This window comes from Microcebus murinus, chromosome 18, assembly GCF_040939455.1.
Source record: "Microcebus murinus isolate Inina chromosome 18, M.murinus_Inina_mat1.0, whole genome shotgun sequence".
Classification (NCBI taxonomy): Eukaryota; Metazoa; Chordata; class Mammalia; order Primates; family Cheirogaleidae; genus Microcebus; species Microcebus murinus.
The window spans coordinates 28,854,962-28,875,465 of record NC_134121.1 but is presented as its reverse complement, the minus strand read 5'-3'; the positions used below and the strand labels follow the sequence as shown (position 1 = coordinate 28,875,465).

At 53.8% G+C, this 20,504-nt stretch overlaps 1 protein-coding gene across 2 annotated transcripts in view; it reads right to left on the bottom strand.

Moving 5' to 3' along the window:
- CA4 (carbonic anhydrase 4) overlaps positions 1-20,504 on the bottom strand; it is a 179,097-nt gene that overhangs the window by 3,921 nt on the left and 154,672 nt on the right. The window contains exon 2 of one of the 2 annotated variants that reach the window (XM_075994397.1): positions 3,939-4,056. In XM_075994397.1, coding sequence (XP_075850512.1) covers positions 3,939-3,996 — 58 coding nt within the window. In that variant the 5' untranslated portion in view covers positions 3,997-4,056. Of the gene's footprint in view, positions 1-3,938; positions 4,115-20,504 lie in introns of those variants that run through there. The other variant, XM_012777441.3, reaches the window with a different exon arrangement.

Sequence of the window (20,504 nt, the reverse complement as noted above, 5' to 3'; positions counted from 1 at the left end):
TGAGTTGCGTGAGGATATCGGGCTGGCCCGTCCCCAGAATGCCCCGCCTCGTGTTAGTAAGCCCTGTTCTTGGCTAAACTTTCACAGCTCCCACAGGCAGGAAAGCAGCCAGGCCTTTCCCCTGCCCCACCACCCCACAGTCCTGGTCTTCGGGGCCAGACAGACTCGGGTTCTAATCCTGGCTCTGACTCAGGACAGTAGAGCCCAGCGTCTCTGAAAAGAGCTGCACCACAAATGTGGCACACTAATGCAAGGTGTCAGCGATGGCAGACACTGTGTGCAGGGGCAGAGGGGACACATAGGGACCCTCTGTGCTTTCTGCTCAATATTTCCATAAACATAAAACTGCTCTAAAAATAGAGTCTATTAATTTTTTTTAAAGGCTGCACCAGCAGGATGAACAGAGCATTTCTTCCGGAGCTAGAATTCTGGCTCAGCCACTCAGGGGGTTTAGGTGGGTTTGGGAGCAAGTCCCTTAATCTCTCCAAGCCTCAGTTGTATCATCTGTAAAATGGGACTAACATACCTACCTCATAGGGCTGTGGGGAGAATTAAATGAGGGATGGTGTAGAGCTTCCTGGCAGTCTGGCACTTAGTAAAATCCCATCTGCAAGTCCTTCCCTTCCCCCCCACCTCCCTCCCTCTGGTGGCCTCCTGTCAGTGAGCAGATGGCCGAAGCCAAGGAGGGGCAGAGAGAGGAGAGAAGTGAAGTGGGCTGGAAAGAACTCTGGGATGAGGAAATGCCTAAGAAAAGCACGGCTCCCAGCTCAGCTGAAGCTAAGGGTTCTGAGCACGGTGCCCTCTCCCCTCTGCCCCGGCTGCCCCCAGCCGCCTCTCCTCTCCTGTCTGGGCCAGTGGAGGGGTCCCTGGAATGGGACCAGGCTGGAAGGGAGCTGTGAGAAGGTCAGGCTTTTAGTGGGGAAGGCTTCCGGCCAGGGGGGTGAGCATCCGCAGGAAACTGCCACCCTCTCTCTTGCCCCAAAGAGCCGCTTTGGGTTTCTGGTTTCCCAGCTCTAGACCGATGCGTCTCCTACCCTGCTTGGATAGCCTTTTCCAGAGATGCAGGGTTTTCCCCCCGCATTCCATCCTCTGCCCCGACAGGGCTGTGTTGCCCTGGGAGTTGCTGTATCCGGGGAGCCCACACACACACATTGACTCTGCAAAGGACAGGGGTCGCTTCCCGCCCAGGCCCCTCCTTGCGGGTGTGCAGAGCTCCGAAGCTGGAGACCATGCACCTGCCTCCAGCTCTGCCTCTTGCTTAATACCAAAGAATGAGTTAACTTTTCTAAGCCGCACATTCTTCCTCAGACAGAAGGTGCTGCCATGGACCTCCCAGCGCTAGTGTCCAAGGGGATAGCCAATTGGAGGTCATTTACACTCTGAGAAGTCCCCACCCCTTGGAGGGCCCAAAGGCAGAAGGAGTCACGTTGCTTGAGCTGGGCCCTCTGGACTGCAGGCCCAAGGCGAAGCTGTTCCAGGAGAAGCCTTGCTTAAGCCAGCGTCCTCAGGACCCCACTGTGAAGGGTGGGGCCCTCTTGTGAGCCTCCCAGAACCTCCCTGGGGGGCCCATCTGGCCCAGGTTTAGCTTTTCATAGGAATTTGCTCTTCCCTAGCTCTGGCTATAGCTCCCGGGTCTGTAGTAGTAACCTCTGATCCACTGTCTTAATCATAGAGACTTTTGACCTGCTTGGCTGAATGCTCTTGTAACTACGCTCTTCAGGAAGCAGAAGCCAAGAAAACATAATGGGGATGAGGCCAAGGCCAGGGGTCAGGTCTGTGTCGTGGAGTGAGGGTGGGGTGCTGGCTCTCAGGCTCATGAGAGGGACACCCTTGCAGATAATTATCAGCTCACTGGCTTGGTCCACTTCCAAGGTGGCCTGGGAAAGACAGGGGCTACTCACAGCTCCAGGTCCTACCTGGGCCACCTGCATGGCCAAAGATGGGGTTAGACACCTGAAAACCACTCTCAATCACCCAGCCACTGTCCCCTACCCTTGACTTACCTACTACCCTATCCCCCCACCTTTTTTTTGAGACAGAGTCTCACTCTCTTGCCTGGGCTAGAGTGCTGTGGTATCAGCCTAGCTCACAGCAACCTCAAACTCCTGGGCTCAAGCAATCCTCCTGCTTCAACCTCCCAGGTAGCTGGGACTACAAGGCATGCGTCACCATGCCCAGCTAATTTTTTCTACTTTTAGTTGTTTGGCTAATTTCTTTCTATTTATAGTAGAGATGGGGTCTCGCTCTTGCTCAGGCTGGTCTTGAACTCCTGACCTGGAGTGATCCTCCTGCCTCGGCCTCCCAGAGTGCTAGGATTACAGGCGTGAGCCACCGAGCCCGACCCACCCCATCCCCCTTTTTTAGAGATGACTGAAGAAACTCCCTCTAATGGACCTTGCTCACCCCACCCTCCCACTCTAAGGGAAGAGGAGTAATCCTGAAAAACAGCTCAGCAAAACCCAAGTGTGTCCTGGGCAAAGTCTCAGCAACTCTTGGCCAGGGGTCTGGGGCACCGAAGGGGGCCGAATATCCTCTCTCTCTCCCCCTCTCGAAGAGACCAGATGCTCTGAGGATTTCCACGAGCGGCCTGGTCACTCTCCAGCTTTAAGTCCCCCTGGGATGGGTGGGTGGAGGAGAGCAGGCCCCAGTCGAAAGTCCAGCACCCAAGGGGAGCACAGCTTGTGTGGGGGTGGCAAGGACGGACTCCAGGCCAGCGGTAAAGCCTCCTAACCATTGTGTGCCAAGCACTTGCCGCATGCCGCGGAGGCACCGCAGTGTGCACGTACTCTCATTACCTTGTTCCAATCCTTTAGACACCTGAAGTCGCAATTACTATCCCTGTTTCGTGAATAAGAAAACTGAAGTGGAGTGACTTATCCAAGGCCATACAGCTACAAAGCTCCATAGTTAATTGCAAAGCATTTCTCTTGCTGTTATGTTTCTGACATGTCTAGCTGCTTAGTAGGGTTCAAACACCCAACCTTACAAATAAAATTTTTCACATTCTGCCTTTTCTCTTTCCTCCCCGGGGACAGGGCCCAGAGGAGATGCTGCGAGATGTCCCCCATCCTCCCAACCGCCCACGTCCCTCCTGCAAGGGACACACTCTCTCTCCCTCTCTACACCTTCAGCCCTCACTCCTGCCACCAAGGGCAGAGCACCGAATGTTAGAGAGGAGGTTTGGCCGGCGTGGACCTCCCAAGAACCATTCCAGGAGTCACCGGGGTGGGAACCGGCTGCTGAAGCCTTCCTGAGAAGGGGTGTTGGGTCGCAGAGAAGGTACTCCGGATCCCTGTGCCCCACCGCTGGAAGGCCATTAGCTCCTTATCAAACATTAACACGTCTCTCCTGTCACCTCCCACCTGGACGAATAATTAAGAGCTCAGCCTCAATATTAATCTTTAAACGAAAATCACCCTGTCTGGAAAGACCGGCTTCGCCAGGACCTCGGGTCTCTGGGTGTCCCCAGCCAGGCTCCCAATGCGGAGCTGAGGACTGGGGCGATAACCGCAGCTTGCTGCCCTCGGGGCGGCCCAGGAACCCGAGGCAAGAAGCGGGAAGACAGGACCCCACCGCACCCAATGGGCAGTTCGTGCCCGGGCCGGGGGCAGTCACCTGGCACCGAGCCCCAGTGGGACGGCCCCACGGACAGACTGAGCAGGACCAGGAGGAGAAAAGCCGGCGTGCGTCGAGGCGGGCCGGAGCAGCATCTCTATCGCAGACTCTCACCCGCCTGGCCGGGCCGCCGGGCCACGCGCACACACCGCAGCCGCGCACACGCGTGTCGCACCCGAGCTCGCGCACCGCCCCCGCCTCCCGCGCCGTCGCCGCTGCCCGCGCACACGCAAGCCGCCCGCGCTGGAGCCTCGGCAGGGGCAGGAGCCGGGGGCGCAGAGGGGCCACCGCGGGGCTCCTGGGGACGACGCCCGGGAGCTCACCTTCAGTGGCCGAGGCTCCGTCCGCGGCCAGAGCCAGGAGCGCGAGCAGCAGCAGCATCGCGACCGAGCAAGGACGCCGCGGAGCCGGGGGTCAAGCTCCCAGGAGCCTGCTGAGGATGCCGCGATCATGCGGTCCCGGGTTTTATAGCGGAGCCGCGACGGGAGGTAGCCCCGACAGCTGGACGCGGGAGGCAGCTCCTCCTCCTGGCGGAGCCTCCCCTCCCGTCCCCTCCTCCCGTCCCTGATTTGAAATTCTCCGCTCTCCTGCATGACCCGTCCCGCCCCGCCACCTTTTGCCTCGTGCCGGAGGCCCCTTCACTAGCCCTGTGTCCTCTCCACTGACAAGCGTCGCCCTCCCCGCCCCCTTCCTACCTCCCGTCCCTGCTTGGGGACAGGGAAGCTACCTCACAAGGTGCTCGACCCTGCACAGGGGCGAGTGTCCGGGACTCCTGACTTTGCTCATTTTGCTGCCAACCACTGCGCAATGGTCTCATAATGGGACCTTAGCAGGGCCCGGGGCGCGGCGGGGGGGATGGCCTTGTGGAGAGAGGGGGCTGAGGGACTCGCGATGCTGTTCGTTGAATCGGTGGCCCCAGAAGGAGGGCTCCTGTCTCTGTCAGGCAGCGCTCACTGATTCTCCGGCTCTCATTTCTTTTTCCGTTTCCTCCCAGGCTGCTCCAGACTTAATTTCTAAGCAGACCAAAGACGCTTCTTCCAACACAGAGCAAAGCTGGTGTCTATGTGAGGGCCAGGGCTGGGGGCAGGCGCGGGGAGGGGCTGGGTCCTATGGAGGTGCCCAGATCCAAAGGATGAGATGGGAAGAGAAGAGACTGGCATCTGAATGGACCCCTGGTTCTCCCACCTGCCAGGATCTCCAGAGGAGTCCAGGGAAAGGAAAGTTCCCTTGGGAGGCCCCAGCATTTGGGGAAATAGGACTGCTCCCCCCCCCAAGCTGCCTCTTGTCTCCTCTCTTGGCTGTGGACCCCTGCTACTGCAGGTCTTGTGCATCCCACATGGGGTGCGGGGCTTCTGTGGGGGTTTGGGAAGCTCAGACTGATGTCGGGGAGAGGGACAGGGAACCAGGCAGTGGACCTCAACCCCCTCCATCAACAGGAAGCCCCGGTTTTCTGGTCCAGCCACTTCCCCATCCGCTGCCAACCTCTCGGCCCCTATCTGCTTTGAACCTGGGCTAGGGACAGCAGAGGGGGGATTGCCTCCCCCAGAACCATCCAGTCAAAGGGGCTCCCTCCCGGCTTAGAGTCCTGGCTGACTTCCCCCTCCTGGCCCAGGATCACACAGCCTCACTGAGCAACTTTGATCCTACAGAGAGGCAGGTGGGAGGGGACGGGGTGTCCACATCAGGCTTAGGGCCCTATTGTCAACGCTACTTTCGAATTTAATCACCAACCTGGGACCATGACAATCGGGGGAGGGGTTCCACACCCCAGAGCCTTTTCTGGGGAATGGATTTGTGTTCACAGTGCTGTAAAACCGTCTCTTTCAGGACCGAGGAGGCCTATTCCTGGGAATTGAGGCTACCCCAGAGAGTCCCTGTGAGCCCAGGCCAGCTCCCTCGTGAGTGGGGGAAAGATTTGGAAACCTTTGGTGGGGTTAAGGGACTATTGATCTTAAGCTTTTGCATTGGAGTGCTCCAGGGGAGGGGAGTGTGTGTTTGTTTCGAGTCCAAAAGAATGGATAAGAAGAACCAGTCCCTGACAGAGCATTCCTCTGAGCAATTTGGGGACATTAAGGAAGTGTATGTCCTCACAGATTGCATCTTAATTGTGGGCACCATGGAAGCTGCACACTGGCTATGTGGGTGGTCAGGGGGTGGCTCCTGCTCTATCTGCCATCTCTAACTTTAGGGTCACACAGGATTACAGGCCCTCCCCACTCCTGGTCTTAGCATTCCCAGCCTTATTGCCCAGTCCCAATCCCAATGCTGGCCTTCCATAAACCAGTCACCTGTCACTGTCTAGGCTGCCTGGGACCTAGCTTACCTGGAGGAGGCAAGGCCTGGTTCAGGGTCATTAGAGCAGGGATGAGTGCTGATATGTTCTTATAGGGCCCATAAAGCTGCCAGCCCCAGGCAGCCGGAGTGGGAGAGCCCAGCCCAGCAGCTCCCGCCTGCAGCGGAATTCAAGTCTTTGCTCTTCTTCTGACTCAGGGATGACCTTGGGCAACTTTTCTATTCCTCTCTGATTGCAACTTCCTCATCTATAGTGGAGATGGTAATCCCTGCCCTGACCTCTGCCAATAAACAGTTCCTGGGAACCTGCTGTGAGCCAGGCCTGCTCAGCCCGGACTTTCACAGCCAGCCTCACAGTGCCTGGGCGTAGCCGCTGGCCCATGGCAGGTGCAAAGATGGATCACAGTCCTTGTCCCCTGTGGATTTTCACTCTTAATGCCCTGTCCAGAGCAGGAGGGAAGCAGTAGGGAAGCTGGAGGGCTTTGAGGTAGGTTATCCCCGCAGTGTCTTCTGGCTCTACCCACGTGCTCTGTGATGTCAGCTGAGCCTCAGTTTCCCTTATGTGTGAAATGGAAGTCATACCCATCTTCTTGGCCCAGGGTTTGGTACATTGGCACATGTGACCATGACCTCTAAGCAGAGGTCCCTTACTTGGATTAAACCTGACCCTAGGTGACTGTGGATGCAGCATTGGTTGGAGGGGACCCTGGGCTAGGCCCAGGAAGGACCCCTGGCACATTCTGGCTCTTCCCAGACTCCCAAGGGCAAGGAAAGGGGAGCCTCAACTGCGTGGGGTGAGGAAGTGAGATTCAGATTCAGCCCTTCCTGGGACTGTGACAGGCGTGGGCTAGAGGTACAAGGGAGCTAAGAACCTTTGCTCCTGGTGTTCACAGCCCAGGGGAAGGTCAAATACATATCCCTAAACAGAAAAGTGTTTATCCCATAAACAGAAAACTGCCATGCCTTATGTGTGGAGTGGGAGGTGGGCAGACAGAGCAATAAGGTAGAAGATCAGAAGAGGATTTGGAGCAACAGGGGCTTCACACCCCAACCCCAACACCTACCCTTCCTCTCCCTCAGGCTGTATTCTGATCAGGAACATGAAGATAAAGATAGCAGATCTCTCACATGTGCATGGTCAGAATTCAACAGGATGATGCTGGGCAAAAGGCCCGGTAGAGGTCCAGGCACTTAGTAGGTGCTCAATAAGCGTCAGTTGTTAAGTATGAGTCCTTCAGGACAACCACGGCTTTATACCCGGACTAGCACAGGAGCCCAGAGCAGCGGCGCCTCATCCTGCCAGCGGGGAAGAGATTGGGAAAGGCTTTCCGGAAGAGGGGAGACCTGAACTGAGTCTTCAAAGACAAGTAGGTATGAACCAAAGGGGTAGGGGAAGCCAGGTAGGGGAGACAGGAGAAAAGGCATGCAGGTGAGGTGCACAGGAGCATTAAATGCGGGGGTAGACCACTGAGAGGTAAGACTGCAGAGGCATTTGGGGCCAGCCAGACAGGACTTGATTGTTAGAATTAGAAGGTTGGACTGATCTCTCCCTTGGTGGAGGGGTGGATATCAAAATCCCAATTTTATAGACCAGGAAACAGGCTCAGAGAGGGTCACTCAACCCCTGAAGGGGACAGGGATCCTCAGTTATTTCTTTGAGTTACAGAAGAGTAAGCCAAGGCCCAGAGAGGGCAGTGACTCACTCAATTTGCCCAGCAAAGAGAGCGCAGAGGTGGGATTTGAACCCTGGACTCCTGTACTCCCCCTTCCCAGAGCTCTTCCTGTGCTACCTCACCTCCCACAACAACACATGCTGCCCTCCTGCTGGGAGCCCAGCCTCCTCTGTCCTCACTTTCCACACCCCCAGATTCTCTGCAGATTGGCAGATGATTCACAGAAAGGTTTACAGAGATTCCAGCTTTTGTGTCCCAGGATAATGAGAGTAAATCCACACAGAACAAGGTGTAATCAGTAGCCCGCCCTGGCTCTACCACTCCCAGCCTGGATCTCTGCCATATTCCAGCAGGGACAGAAAGCTCCTTCCGCCAGCACCTGTGGGGGGCTACTGTCTCTCTTCCTCCTCTTTGTGCCCACCCTGTTTCTCTGGACTGTGGAGAGATCCCTGGGGAGATCTGGAGACTGTCACCAGGCCTCCTTGATCAAGGAGTTGGCAGAAACTTCTGCCCCTGAACAATTTGAAAATAACAATAGCAATAAGGCATGTGGAACAGTCCTGTGATGGAGATGACATATATTCTGTTCCTGTCCTGCAGAAAGTTCAGGAATACTCCCCCGTGGTTGTCCCCTCCCCTCTCAGTGTCTCAGCCACAAGAGCCCAGGCTCACGCTAGCAGGAGGCTGAGATCAGAGCACCTGTGGATTTTCCAGGTGTGTTCATTTACCTTCTGATTTTGTGGTGGAGGGACCCCTCAGACAGTGACAGTGATCAGAGGGGAGTTAGGTGGGGAGAAAAAGGAAGAGCCACACAGGCAGCCGTGGGGGTAAGGAAATAGTCCCTCTTCAGCAAATGCTGTGGCAACATTGAGAAAACAGCTGTGTGTGTGTGTGTGTGTGTGTGTGTACTTCTTTCCCCCTTATTACCCAATTAACCTGCTCATTGTAGAACATTTGGAAAGTAAGAGAAAAAAATTACCAATAACATTGTCTCCCAGAAGCAATCATTTTATAATTTTGACATATTTTTAAGAAAAAAGGTTTTAAAGAAAATAATCACCATCCTACCCTCAGATTCTCTGCTGATTGGAAGATGATTCAGAGAAAGGTTTGTAGAGATTCCAGTTTTTGTGTCCCTGGATGGTGAGAGTAAATCCACGCAGAACAAGGTGTAATCAATGGCCCAGGCTCTGCCACTCCCCAGCCTGGATCTGTGCCGTATTCCAGCAGGGACAGAAGTCCCTTTCCTGCCAGCACCCATGGAGGCTGCAGTCCTTCTTTTTTTAATCCATGTTTAATGTTTCTGTGCTCTCTTTGGGTATTCATCTATATGCAAACACACTATTGCCATAGTGAACAATTTAGTGCTCTGCTTTCTAACCTTCACATTTCAGTGTAAACATGAGTCTATGTTACTGAGGAGCCTTCACAACTTTCATTTTGTGGCTCAACAATATACTCAGGTTGTATCATCGGGCTACTTCCCATTACAAACAACACTGCAGGCCAGGTGCAGTGGCCCAACGCCTGTAATCCCAGCACTCCTGAGAGGCTGAGGCTGGAAGATTGTTTGAGGTCAGGAATTTGAGACCAGCCTGAGCAAGAGTGAGATCCTGTCTCTACGAAAAAACAGAACAATTAGCCAGGTGTAGTGGTGTATATCTCTAGTCCCAGCTATTCAGGAGGCTGAGGCAGGAGGATCACTTGAGCCCAGGAGTTTGAGGTTGCAGTGAGCTAGGCTGATACCACTGCACTCTAGCCTGAGTGGCAGAGCAAGACTCTGTCTCAAAAATATAAACAAACAGACAACACTGTAACGAACATCTTCCTGCTGCAGGGATAGGACCACAGAATGGGCAAGGAAACTGGAAGTCTCAATTCCTCCTCCCAGCTCCTCATTGAACAGAGCTACCACAGTTCATGAAAATAGTTTTGGGGCAGGGTGAGGGTTAAGCAAAAGGTCTGTGAGGGTCCCTCGGAGGCCAGTTGGAGAATCTGAACCTCGGAGTCCTAGCTCTTTGACTTCTGACATGCCTGTGAGGTAGGGAATGTGTGTGTGTGTGTGTGTGTGTGTTGGTGGGGGGAGGTGCTGGGCAGATTTCCGGGGTGGGGAGGGTGTGAGGAAAGGGCATGCTTGCAGGTGTCTCCTCCAGGAGTGTGCCTGCACAACACTGGCGCCCTCTACTGTCACTGCTCTTGCCACAGTTCAGGACCTTTCACAGTTTGGAAGTTCTTTCTCTCTAACTGTAGATCAGTCTATCCCTCCTTAGTCTTTTCCAGGTGGGGGGAGGGCATCATTTCACAGCAATGAAATAGCATTCAGAGAGTTGAGAAACAACTCTTTAGGTCCACCCTCAAACCCAGTACCCAGAACTTTAGCTTCCTTCAAGAGACTTCCCAGACACTACTACCACTTAAAACCGTACTCTAACTTCTGAACTACTCTCTCGTAGATATCAGAGGGGAAACTGAGACAAGCAGTTGAGAATGAGGCAGCAAGTCCACTAAAGACCCTACTCTATCTAGCCACTTCCCTCTCCAGGTGTGGCCCTGGGGAGGGGGGTGGTCAGAGCTGCAGAAAGGAGCTGGGGTTTTTGGCAAGGCAGCGTGGAGACCTGCTGCGTCCTCGGATAAGGCTGCACGTGGGCACGTGTGGGCTGGTTGGATGGATCTACCCTGCCTCCCCCTTATCATGGCGACCGGGCAAGGGGGGAGAGTGGCTGTTTCATAGCAAGTAACAGAAAAGTTTCTGAAGTGTAAAGTTTAGTGAAGCCTGTGTGAGAAGAATAGTGGCAGGGCTGGCTTCATGGGCGTAGGATTTGGGTAGCTGCAGAAGGGCTGCGCGTGGAAGAGCTCTGGGTTGTCATTTTGTGCGGCATACTGCAGACTGGGGGAGACAGTCCGTTTTCCGGCTGCATCTCCAGCCTCCCAGGGCAGGCTGGGAGCCGCTGGGCAATGGGTGTAGGGAACAACCCCTGGACCAGCAGCCCCTTGTAGAGCCCTCGCTGGCGCAGGTTCTGCTTTCTCATGGGGAACGCTCCACGGTCGCTTGCTTACTGCTCACTGCGCAGCACCGCTGCCGCCTGTGTGTCCGCAAGGCCACTCCAGCAGCCTGGCAATGCTCGAGGTGTGGGCCGCGCGGGGGCCTCCGGAGCGCTGCCTGCTTCTAGCAGTGCCGCCTGATCGCCGGCCCAGTGGCGCATGGCCCGCTGCGGCCACGTCCAGCCCGAGCGCGCTCCCCACCTGGCCAGCCTGGGCCCGGAGCGCTGACTGTGCTGGGCCTGCAAACACCGCGCTTGCTGCACACGCGGCTCGCGGGGAACGTGCTGGACAGCACCCGCCGGCCTGACTGGTGCCTCTACTATCTGGTCTGGCGCTGCGCCTGGGCTGTTAAGGAGGCGGGAGGAGGCCCTGGCCTCCGGAGACGGTGTAGTTTCCTGGCCGAGCCAGAGGGGCAGGGCTGTTCACTGCTCTTTCTGGACCTTGTTTTCTGAACGAATCCCTGCGCTGGGGAGGTGCAACCCTTTTCTTCGTGCTTCCCGGCGCCACCGTCATTACGATCATGCTCTGCGCATTGGGCACCCGTGCCATCTTACACTTTCAGGAACAAAAATCTGGTCCCCAGGTTGCAGAATCCTTCATTGGAAATAGCTGACCCTCACTTCTTGCCAGGACTTTAGGAGGCGGGGTACAGGGGCGGGGATCTGGGGGGGCACTCATAGGTGAAGGAACACATATTCACTTTGTGAAAAATGCAGGGGAGGAATTCCAGGGATTTTTCTCTCCTGCTTCGCAGGAAGCGGTGTTGGCACAGCTTGGATGGCTGTAAGGGCGTCGAGATCCTAGAAACTGAGGGACGCCTTCCTGGGGCTCAGCGTCCCCATACAAGTCATAGGACAGGCCTGGAGTGGGCGGGGACTGTTTCCATAATACGCGAATTCCTACCAGTGCCAGGACAGTATGGGATTCGAGTTTTTCCCGTCTCTTCCTCGCTGCCTGGTTTGCACAGGTCATGGACCTTCCTTGAGCCTCCTCAGGCAAGCTCCGACCCCTGGGTGCTTCCAGTTCAAACCAGTGGTGGTCTGAACCATTGAGGCAGATGAGGACCCATGCAGGTTATTGAATTAGTGTGGACGCATCCTGCAGTTCTGGTTGGATCCTGAGTGGAGGCTGCCGAGGTGGCTCCTCGTTATGTGGCAGAGGGGCGCGGGGCACTTCAGCACCGTGGGATGGACAGCAACCTGGAAGCAGCTGCCCAAGCTTCGTAGGGGAGGACGCAGCCCCGCTCCCCTCACTCCTGCGTGGTTCCGGGGTCTTTACCCTGGGAATAGAGGCGGAGGGACCGTCCCAGCCGGCCGAGCTCTGGGCCGGGATCTCAAGGCCCAGAGACTGGGTGGAGCCTGGGGCCTGTGCTCAGGGATCAGGGCCCGAGCTTGAGGTCGGGGCTGAGGAGTAGGGAGGGAGCCGCGGCCCCGCTCTCCAGGTTAGGCTGGGATCCAGCTCCTCGCAGCCCGGGCTGACACGGAGCCTTGGTCACGCTCCTGGAGCGTCCTTGGGGTCGCTGGGAACCCAGAGCTTCGGGCGCCAGTGGGGTTGAGACCCTGCGCGGCTGGCCCAGCAGTACAGCCTCAGTGGCAGCCTCTCACCTCGGGTTAAAAGACAAGATAAGGGCAATTTTGAGGGGAAATGGAGGTGCAGAGGGCTGCGTAAAGGTACCCAGGTAGAGCAGTCTGACGGTGCTGACCTGGTGACTGCAAAGGGAGTGATGGACTGTTTCTAGGAATCGCAAATGCGGCCCTTTATGGGAATAAGATTACGAAGTGTTTTATGCAAGATCTCTTCTGAGCCTTGCAACAGCTGAGAAAAGTAGGCCCGAATATCTGATGTAATCCACGAAGGATCTCAGAGAGGGTAGCCAACTCCTCCAAGTCACACAGCTGAGAGGCTTTGAGCAGGATTGGAATTCGGGATTCTGTACGTGGGGTCTGCTGCTTGTCCTCAGCATCTACTGCTTGCGGGAGCTGAGTCGCCTCCCTGGCAGGGTGTCCCCGCAGCCATCCAGTCAGCTGTGACTCTGCAGGTCAGTCATGGGTGCCAGTCATGAATGCCATCAGGAGACCCAGCAGACAAAGAAGGGGATGGAGGAGTGCTGGTCTTGAGGATGGCAGTGGCAGTTATGGTTCCAGGAGGACGAGTGCATATGGCATGGGGACCTTGGACAGGTAAGGGCTCATGATCCAGTTGGAATGAGGCCCAGGTCTCCCATTAAGCCTGACTCGTCTATATGTAATGCACCGTCTCCCCAGCTCGCATTGAAAGCCAGGCCCACTGGCTTACCTCTAGATGGATCCACTCCACAGGCAGTTCCCAGGGCAGGCCCTGACCCCACCTCCTTGCTGTTGCAGTCTTCTCCAATTTCTGATTCCACCTGCCCAGAAAAGCCTTCCTGACTGGAGCCTGGACAGGAGGCAAGGCCAGCCCCTGGTGCCTGTGCACGTCCACTAGTGTCCACTAGTCGGTGTCTGCACAGATGCTGCCTTGATCTCAGCCAGCCAAACAGTTTGTTGGGGAGGAGTCACAGAGATCCCAGGTGGGTGGGGCAGCCCAGGCCAGGCTTCCCAGGGTCCCCATCAGAGGAGGGTCAGAAACGGGAAAAGCCACAAAGTGGGCACCTTCTTGTCAAGGATTAGCACCTAGCATGGGAGGCCTCTTTCCTCTGAATATAATGGTGATAACAGGATTTAGTTTGACAGGTGGCTTTTCTAAATTGTCCCAGGATTTTCCTGAAACACCTCCTCCCCACTGGTTGAGGCCCAATGGCAGGTGGGGCAAGGATAAGTGCTGAGGGACACTAGAGTATCCAGTCTATTAAAATGGTCACTGCAGGTGTCACACTGGCCTGGGAGCAGCAGGGCTTGGAGAACACCTGCTGCTGCCAGCCTGCCTACCCTTACAGTCCCAGAGATAGGGTGGGGAGTAAATAATTCACAGCAGGCCCCTAGAGCTGATGGTTTGATCGGGCACATCAGATTCAATTTGTAACAATCTTCCTTCCCTGTCCTATCTTGCAGCCCTCCCAACAGCGACTGTTTATCTGGCAGGGCCTGCTGTCCTTGGGTATGTGGCCAAAGCTTAGAGGCACTGACTCCCCACCTGATCTTCCATTGCCCCTCAAGTTTTGCATCCTCCATCAGCCTGCACGGCTGGGCTTCATCTTCTGAGCCAGGAAACTGGATGTTGCTGAAGTACAGCCCCTCAGCTGGGACCAGAGGAGGAGGATCAGAATCAGGAGAGGCCATAAGGTGGGTACCTTCTCATCAAGTGTTGGAGCCCAGCCTGGGAGTTCCTTTACTGCTGAATACAATCATGATCACAAGATAATAGCGGCTCCCAATTATTGCCCGTTTACTATATGTCTCTGCTAGGCATGGTGCAATTAAGTTATATGCATCATTTCATTAATCCTTTCAACAATCTGTGACGTATGTGCTGTGATGATTTCCATTGCACACATGGGGCTGGTAGAAGTTAAATCACCCAGACCACATGGTCTGAGAGAAAAGCTAGGATTCTAACACAGGCTGCCTGACTTCACATGACTCTCAGATGCTTTCCTGGCCTTGCAGCTGTTTTGTGTGGGCATAGCCTCAATGCCCAGTGGAGCATGGCTTCTCTGGTGACCTCAGGACAAACCTCTGCAAAAGAACCCCAGCAGGGTGGCAGGTCTGGAGGAGGCAGGCCATGTGTAGGGGGTGCTTGGGTGCATTACAATGGAATCAGAGTGCTAAGAGGGGTTCCTCCAAACTTCCAAGGTCCTCTCAGGGTTCGACAGCCAGGACAAGGTGGGTTCCTTAGGGAGGGAGCTGCCACTGGGGCCTGTCTGCATTGACTCCTTTTGGATCTGTGGGTGAGAGAGAGAGCCAGTCGCTGATCTGGGAGGCCAAGGGGAGCTCAGGATCATGCAGGCCTGGGACAGGGTGAGGTGAGGGGAGAGGTGACATCACAAGCCTGCAGGTCTGTGGAGCAATCAGGGCAGACATTGTAGAGAAAGGAGAAACAGAGCTCTGGGATCTGTTTCCAACCTCCTTCCTGATGAGAACAGCTTAATGAGAGTGAAGTTCCCACCCTGGGGAGCTCAGAGTCTAACAGAAGAGACACAGCTCGTAACTGGTGGGCAAGGACCATGCCTATTTCTCACAGGGGACCCAGCACCAGCAGGGGCCAGACACACAACAGGAGCACAATTTATATTTGTGGATGAACAATCCCCATTTTTCCTTTTCTTACGTTTTCCTCAGTTTCCCCAGCAATGGCCTCTCAGACTGGGAAGAGCCTGGCTGGAATGCCTGTTAACTCATGTTACTCCTCACAAAGCTTCAGATTGCCAGGCCAGGGAAAGACAGTGGACATCAGACGGAGAGACGCCAGCGCTAATCCTGTGTTTGCAGGGCCAGGATAAACAATAGACTGTAGAGACCGTTGTGTCCCACTCTTTCATTTTATAGGGGGAGTGACAGATCCAGAAAGAATAGATGACTTGCCAAAAGCTACAAGGCGAGCGAGAAGGGGGGCCAGGGATAAATAGTGTTTTTCTAGGACCTGAACTGTTCTAGGTCAACCTCCTTCCTCGCCAAGGAAACTGGATCTTCCAGCAACCCACGAGCCAACCACCGAACAATCACTCAACTTAGCACTGGGCGATCGAGTACACGACGCTCTACTTCTAGGCCTTGAGCACGAAGCAGGATCGATCGATTAGCTGTCCCTGCTGGGCGTGGCCGAGCGCGGATTGGCTGGCGTTTGGGAAATGGGCGGGAAAGGCCACGCGTGGCGAGCGGGTGGGTGAGTGGAAGCTCCTGCTGCACTCACAGAAGCCCAATGCGCTGTCGGGCTGCCGTGGGCCCCAGTGAGCGCTGGAGGTGGGCAGGGGCTGAGGGTCCCCTCAGTCCTTGCTGTGTATCATTTAAATCGTTCTCCAATCGGTACCTCCTCTGTCCTCAGAGGCCCTTCCCAGGCTCTCAGACTCTATTAACTCCATTGTTAAAACTCTTCATTCATAGTCTTCACCACTCCTCCTGTCTCCGTCTGAAGCTGTGGTTTCCAACCACTGTGCATTTTCAAAAGAAATCAATTGCATGCAAGTGGCCCTGCCCTGCGGGGTCGGAAAACACCGCTCTGCACTCCCCTTTCGCTCCCGCCCTGTGCAATCCCTCTTTAGGGAAACCTTTAGGGTGCAGCTTTGAGTCACTCTCTACTGAGTAGTCCCTGCTCCTGCAGGCCACAGGGGTGCATCCTTGGGGCTTTGGGACCCTCAGTGCACAGAGGTCCGCGTTTACTCTGGTATTCTTTCCCAGCCTCAAGGAGCTAGCTCTGTCCCACCAACACTACACAGGCCTCTCCTACCTCTAACTGTTTCCACATTCTTCCCTTTTGTAGGTTAAGGGCCAAAGGTGACCCCCAGTTATCCCAGGAGCTGAGAGCCCTGGCTGTTTTGGGAGCACCAGAGTCTTGGAGTCCCCACTGTGGCTATGTCCTGGACTAGCCTCCAGCCTTCATTCTTTGGGCAGGGTGGCAAAGAGAACTCGATGGCCAGCAGGGTGACTCTTTCCAGCTAGCAAGTGCCTAGGAGGGCAACAGACCCAGCTCTTAAGTGCTCCTCACCCTCCCATGTATAGAAGAAGATAGAAGAGGTATTCCTTCCCTCTGAAGGACCAGTGGGTTCCATTGCTTGCCCCCTGCCCCCACACACAACCCATGGCCAACTCCCTTAGGGGGAGTATTTGCTGGAAGGCTCTGACCATCTGTTTTATGGGTTAAATTGTGTTCCCTGCAAAAGAGCAACTTCCTAGAAGCATACTGATAGAAAATTTAAAAGAATCATTTGAAAATTATCAACGTTTACTGAAGGACATAAAATAAGGCCTAAGTGGAGAGACTTACTATATTCCTAGAAAGGACCTCTAAGTCCTGTTTCCAGCTGAGCAGCTCTTCTTGTTTATTTCCTTACTGGGCTGTAAGATTTCTTTGGAAAACACTCCAGAAATATTTAGGAAAAAAAAGTGAAGTATAGAGACTGGAAAGTATAAAAATAGAGGCATTAAAAAAAAAAAAAGAAGAGAAAAATCCAACCAACAGTCAACTCAAAACAAATGAGGAGCTTTAACAATGCAATCTACAGAGGAAGAGGAGAGGTACCATATCAAAGAAAGATTAGATCTGCTTTTGTTCTTCAGGAAGAAAAAGGTCACAGAGCAGCTATAAGAGCAGAGATTGCAGGGTGTGTCTTTGAGGAAACTGAGGCACATGAGAATGGAAGGCGAGGCTCTCTCATCAATGAATATTTTTGCAGTGTAGTGGGCACTGGGGCCCAGGGGATAATCCTACTTGGTCTCTGTCTCAGGCAGCTCAGAGCCTTGAGATGAGAGGTTGGGGAGACTGATGAGGGTGTAGGTGAATTACCTACTGAGTGACCTATGCCATGGAGGCGGGAAACCCATTGGCATTGAGGGCCCAGCTGTGGGTTGCACAGCCCTTTGGCTTGGAAGAGATTGACAGATAGGTGGGATCTAGGACCAGAGAGTCTCTGGCATTGTGGACAGGCCAGAGATGAGCATGGACAACAGGATGTGACTGACTGTGACCAGCCAGGCTCAGGAGATTGGACAGTAGATATAGAAGGAGTGCTATGGTTGGAATGTATCCTCCAAAATTCATGTATTAGACATTTAATCCCCAATGCAACAGTGTTAGGAGGTTGGGGCCCAAGTTCTTGAGTTCTACAAGCTCTGCTCTCATATTGATTAATGTCATTATTGCAGGAGTGGGTTAGTTATGGCTATGGTGGGCTTGTTTTATTTATTTATTTTATTTATTTTTTATTTTATTTTATTTTGTCACAGAGTCTCACTTTGTTGCCCAGGCTAGAGTGAGTGCTGTGGCATCAGCCTAGCTCACAGCAACCTCAAACTCCTGGGCTCAAGCGATCCTACTGCCTCAGCCTCCCAAGGTGCTGGGACTACAGGCATACGCCACCATGCCCGGCTAATTTTTTCTATATAAATTAGTTGGCCAATTAATTTCTTTCTATTTATAGTAGAGATGGGGTCTCGCTCTTGCTCAGGCTGGTTTTGAACTCCTGACCTTGAGCAATCCCTCCGCCTCAGCCTTCCAGAGAGCTAGGATTACAGGCATGAGCCACCACGCCTGGCCAGGTGGGCTTGTTTTAAAGGTGAGTTCAGGCTCCCTCTTGCTCTCATGGTCTCTGGCTCTTTTGCCTTCTGCCATGGGATACCACAGCAAGAGGCCCTCACCAGATGCGGCCCCTTGACTTTGGATTTTCCAGCCTCTAGGACGGCAAGAAATAATTCCTTTCCTTTATAAATTACCCAGTCTGTGGCATTCTGTTATAGCAACACAAAATGGACTAAGACACAGAGTCATGCTTGATGGCAGCCCCACCCCTTGATGCTGCCCCCATTGAGAATCCACCCCCTTGCCCCGGGCCATAATTGCTGCTGCTGTCCCCAGGTGCCTTCCCCTGTGTTCAAGCCCCACAACAGACCCCCTGAGGCACTTTGGACAACAAGGCTGCAGGGACACCCTTTGTGGAGGTGACTCCATTCCCAAAGGCTGGAGACACCGAGGACAAGCAGCAGATCCAGCATGCAGAATCCTGGATTCAAGTTCTGGCTCAAGGCTCCTCTGCTGTGTGACTTGGAGGGGTTGGCTATTCTTTATGAGCCTTGGTACTCTTATTTGTTAGTAAGGATAGTTGGGCCTACCTCCCTGGGCTGCCAGGAGCCTCAGCAGTTACAGAGGGTTACTTATGAGATACCTAGGAAAAGTAGGTAGACCCACTCTGGTCACTCAGCAGGGCCAGGCTGCTCTTCCCCCTCCTCCTGCCTCACCCCAGGGTCCCCTCTGCACCTCTGTCTCCCCTGTCCCAGCTGCCATTGGCATTCTTTTTCTTTTTTTTTTAACCAGGAGCTTTGCCAAGGGTCTGGGCATGCAGATGCACTGACATTGTCTCCACTGGCCTTAGAACTGAATGGCCCCCCACCCTCAGCTCTCAGACCCCACTCCTAGCCCCAAGCACCAGCACCCATCTTCTGCTCCAGGCTCCTTGAGCCCCTTTACCCCCAGCTCCAGCTGTGGCCTCCTCACCCCCAAGCTCAGAACCTAGGCCCAAGCACTCTTGTCACTGCAGGAGTCTCACACTGTGGCCATCACTGCCTCTTCCAGCTCTGTCAGGTGAGCTCTGTCTCTGATAGGTCAGTCTGGGCTCAGAGGTGGGGACAAGGCCCCTTTCTTTTTCCAAGGACCCAGCCTTTTTCTGCCACATTCAAATGGCTCTGTCTACACAACCTGCACAGCCTGGAGTCCCACACCTGTGGGGTAAATGTGAATGACACAGTTGTTTCTGGAACATACTTGCTCTTGTAGCTCACCCTTTTCTTTCCTCACATCTTCCCCCACCTGTAAATCTCCCTCAGCTTCCCCACCTAGCATTATCTGACCCTGTACACAGAAGTCAGAGGGTCACCCTCCAAATTCTCCAAGGGGACAATGCCTGGGTTTCTCACAAGACTTTTACCACTTCCCTCCCCAACCTCCTGGCAGAGGTGCCTGGGAGCTCAGCTCAAGGAAGAGTTTGGAGAGGAACTGGGACCCAGCTTTTCTCCCCACTCTGGCTCTGTCCTCCCAGTGGGAAGATGTTCACTACAGTGTTGCCTAAAATGAGAAGCATGCTGCGTGGCCACTGAGAGGGGAATGACACAACCTGGGTGTACCTGAAGGCTGTGTAGCAGCACAGATTCATGTTTACACCGAAATGCAAAGGTTAAAAAGCAGATTTAATGGTTTGTTATGTAAAGAATGTTATTTGCATATGAATTAAAACTGAAAGGGAATATAGAAAAATAAAAGCAGACAAATTAAGGGGTGAGGGTGATTTTTAAAAATTCATAATGTGTCATATAATTAAAAACAATATTCTTTGGATTATAAGATGATGGACAAAATTTTTTCCTGCTTTCCTGATTTTCTACAATGAGCAGGAATTACTTCCATAATCAGGGAAAAGGAGCCTTTAAAAAGTGGTTCCCTTTATGTTGATTCAAGTTAATTGAGAAAAAAGTTCCTTTCTCTCCTCAAAGCTGCCTGTGGCTCTTTCCTTCCCCACGACCTGCAACCTTGATTTCCACCTGAACGCCTCATGTGGGGTGCCCTCACCACCAAGCCCCTCATAATCCTGTGGGCTGTTCTGTGTTGACGTCCCTCAGCCAGAGACCACCAGGAGCAGCTGCAGTTGAGTAAGTTGGGTTTGTTACTCGTAGCAGTGATGGAGAACTCAGATCACGGGAAAATATTTCAGTAAAATGATGTTAAAAATAACCTATTATAGGGTTTGGGCTTTCGTTGGGTGATTTGAGAGAGGGTCTGAGGAAGTGGGGGTTCATGCTAGATTGGAAGCTGCCAGAAAGCATGAGCAATTCCATAATTGTCTTAGTCCATTTAGTGTTGCTATAATGGAATACCTGAGGCTAATTTATAAAGAAAAAAGGTTTATTTGGCTCACGGTTCTGCAGATGTACAAGAAGCATGGCTCCCACATCTGCTTCTGGTGAGGGCCTCAGGCTGCTCCCACTCATGGAGGAAGGCAAGTGGAAGCTGTGGTGTGTGCAGAAATCACATGGTGAGAGAGGAAGCATGAGAGAGAGGGAAGGGGAAGGGGAAGGGGAAGGTGCCAGGCTCTTTTTAACAACCAGCTCTTGAGGGAACTAAAAGAGAGAGAACTCACAGCACCCAGGGAGGGCATTAATCTATTCATGAGGGATCTGCCCCATGACCCAAACACCTCACATTAGCCCCCCACTTCCAACATTGGGATCAAAGTTCAACATGAGGTTTGGGGGCAAACATACA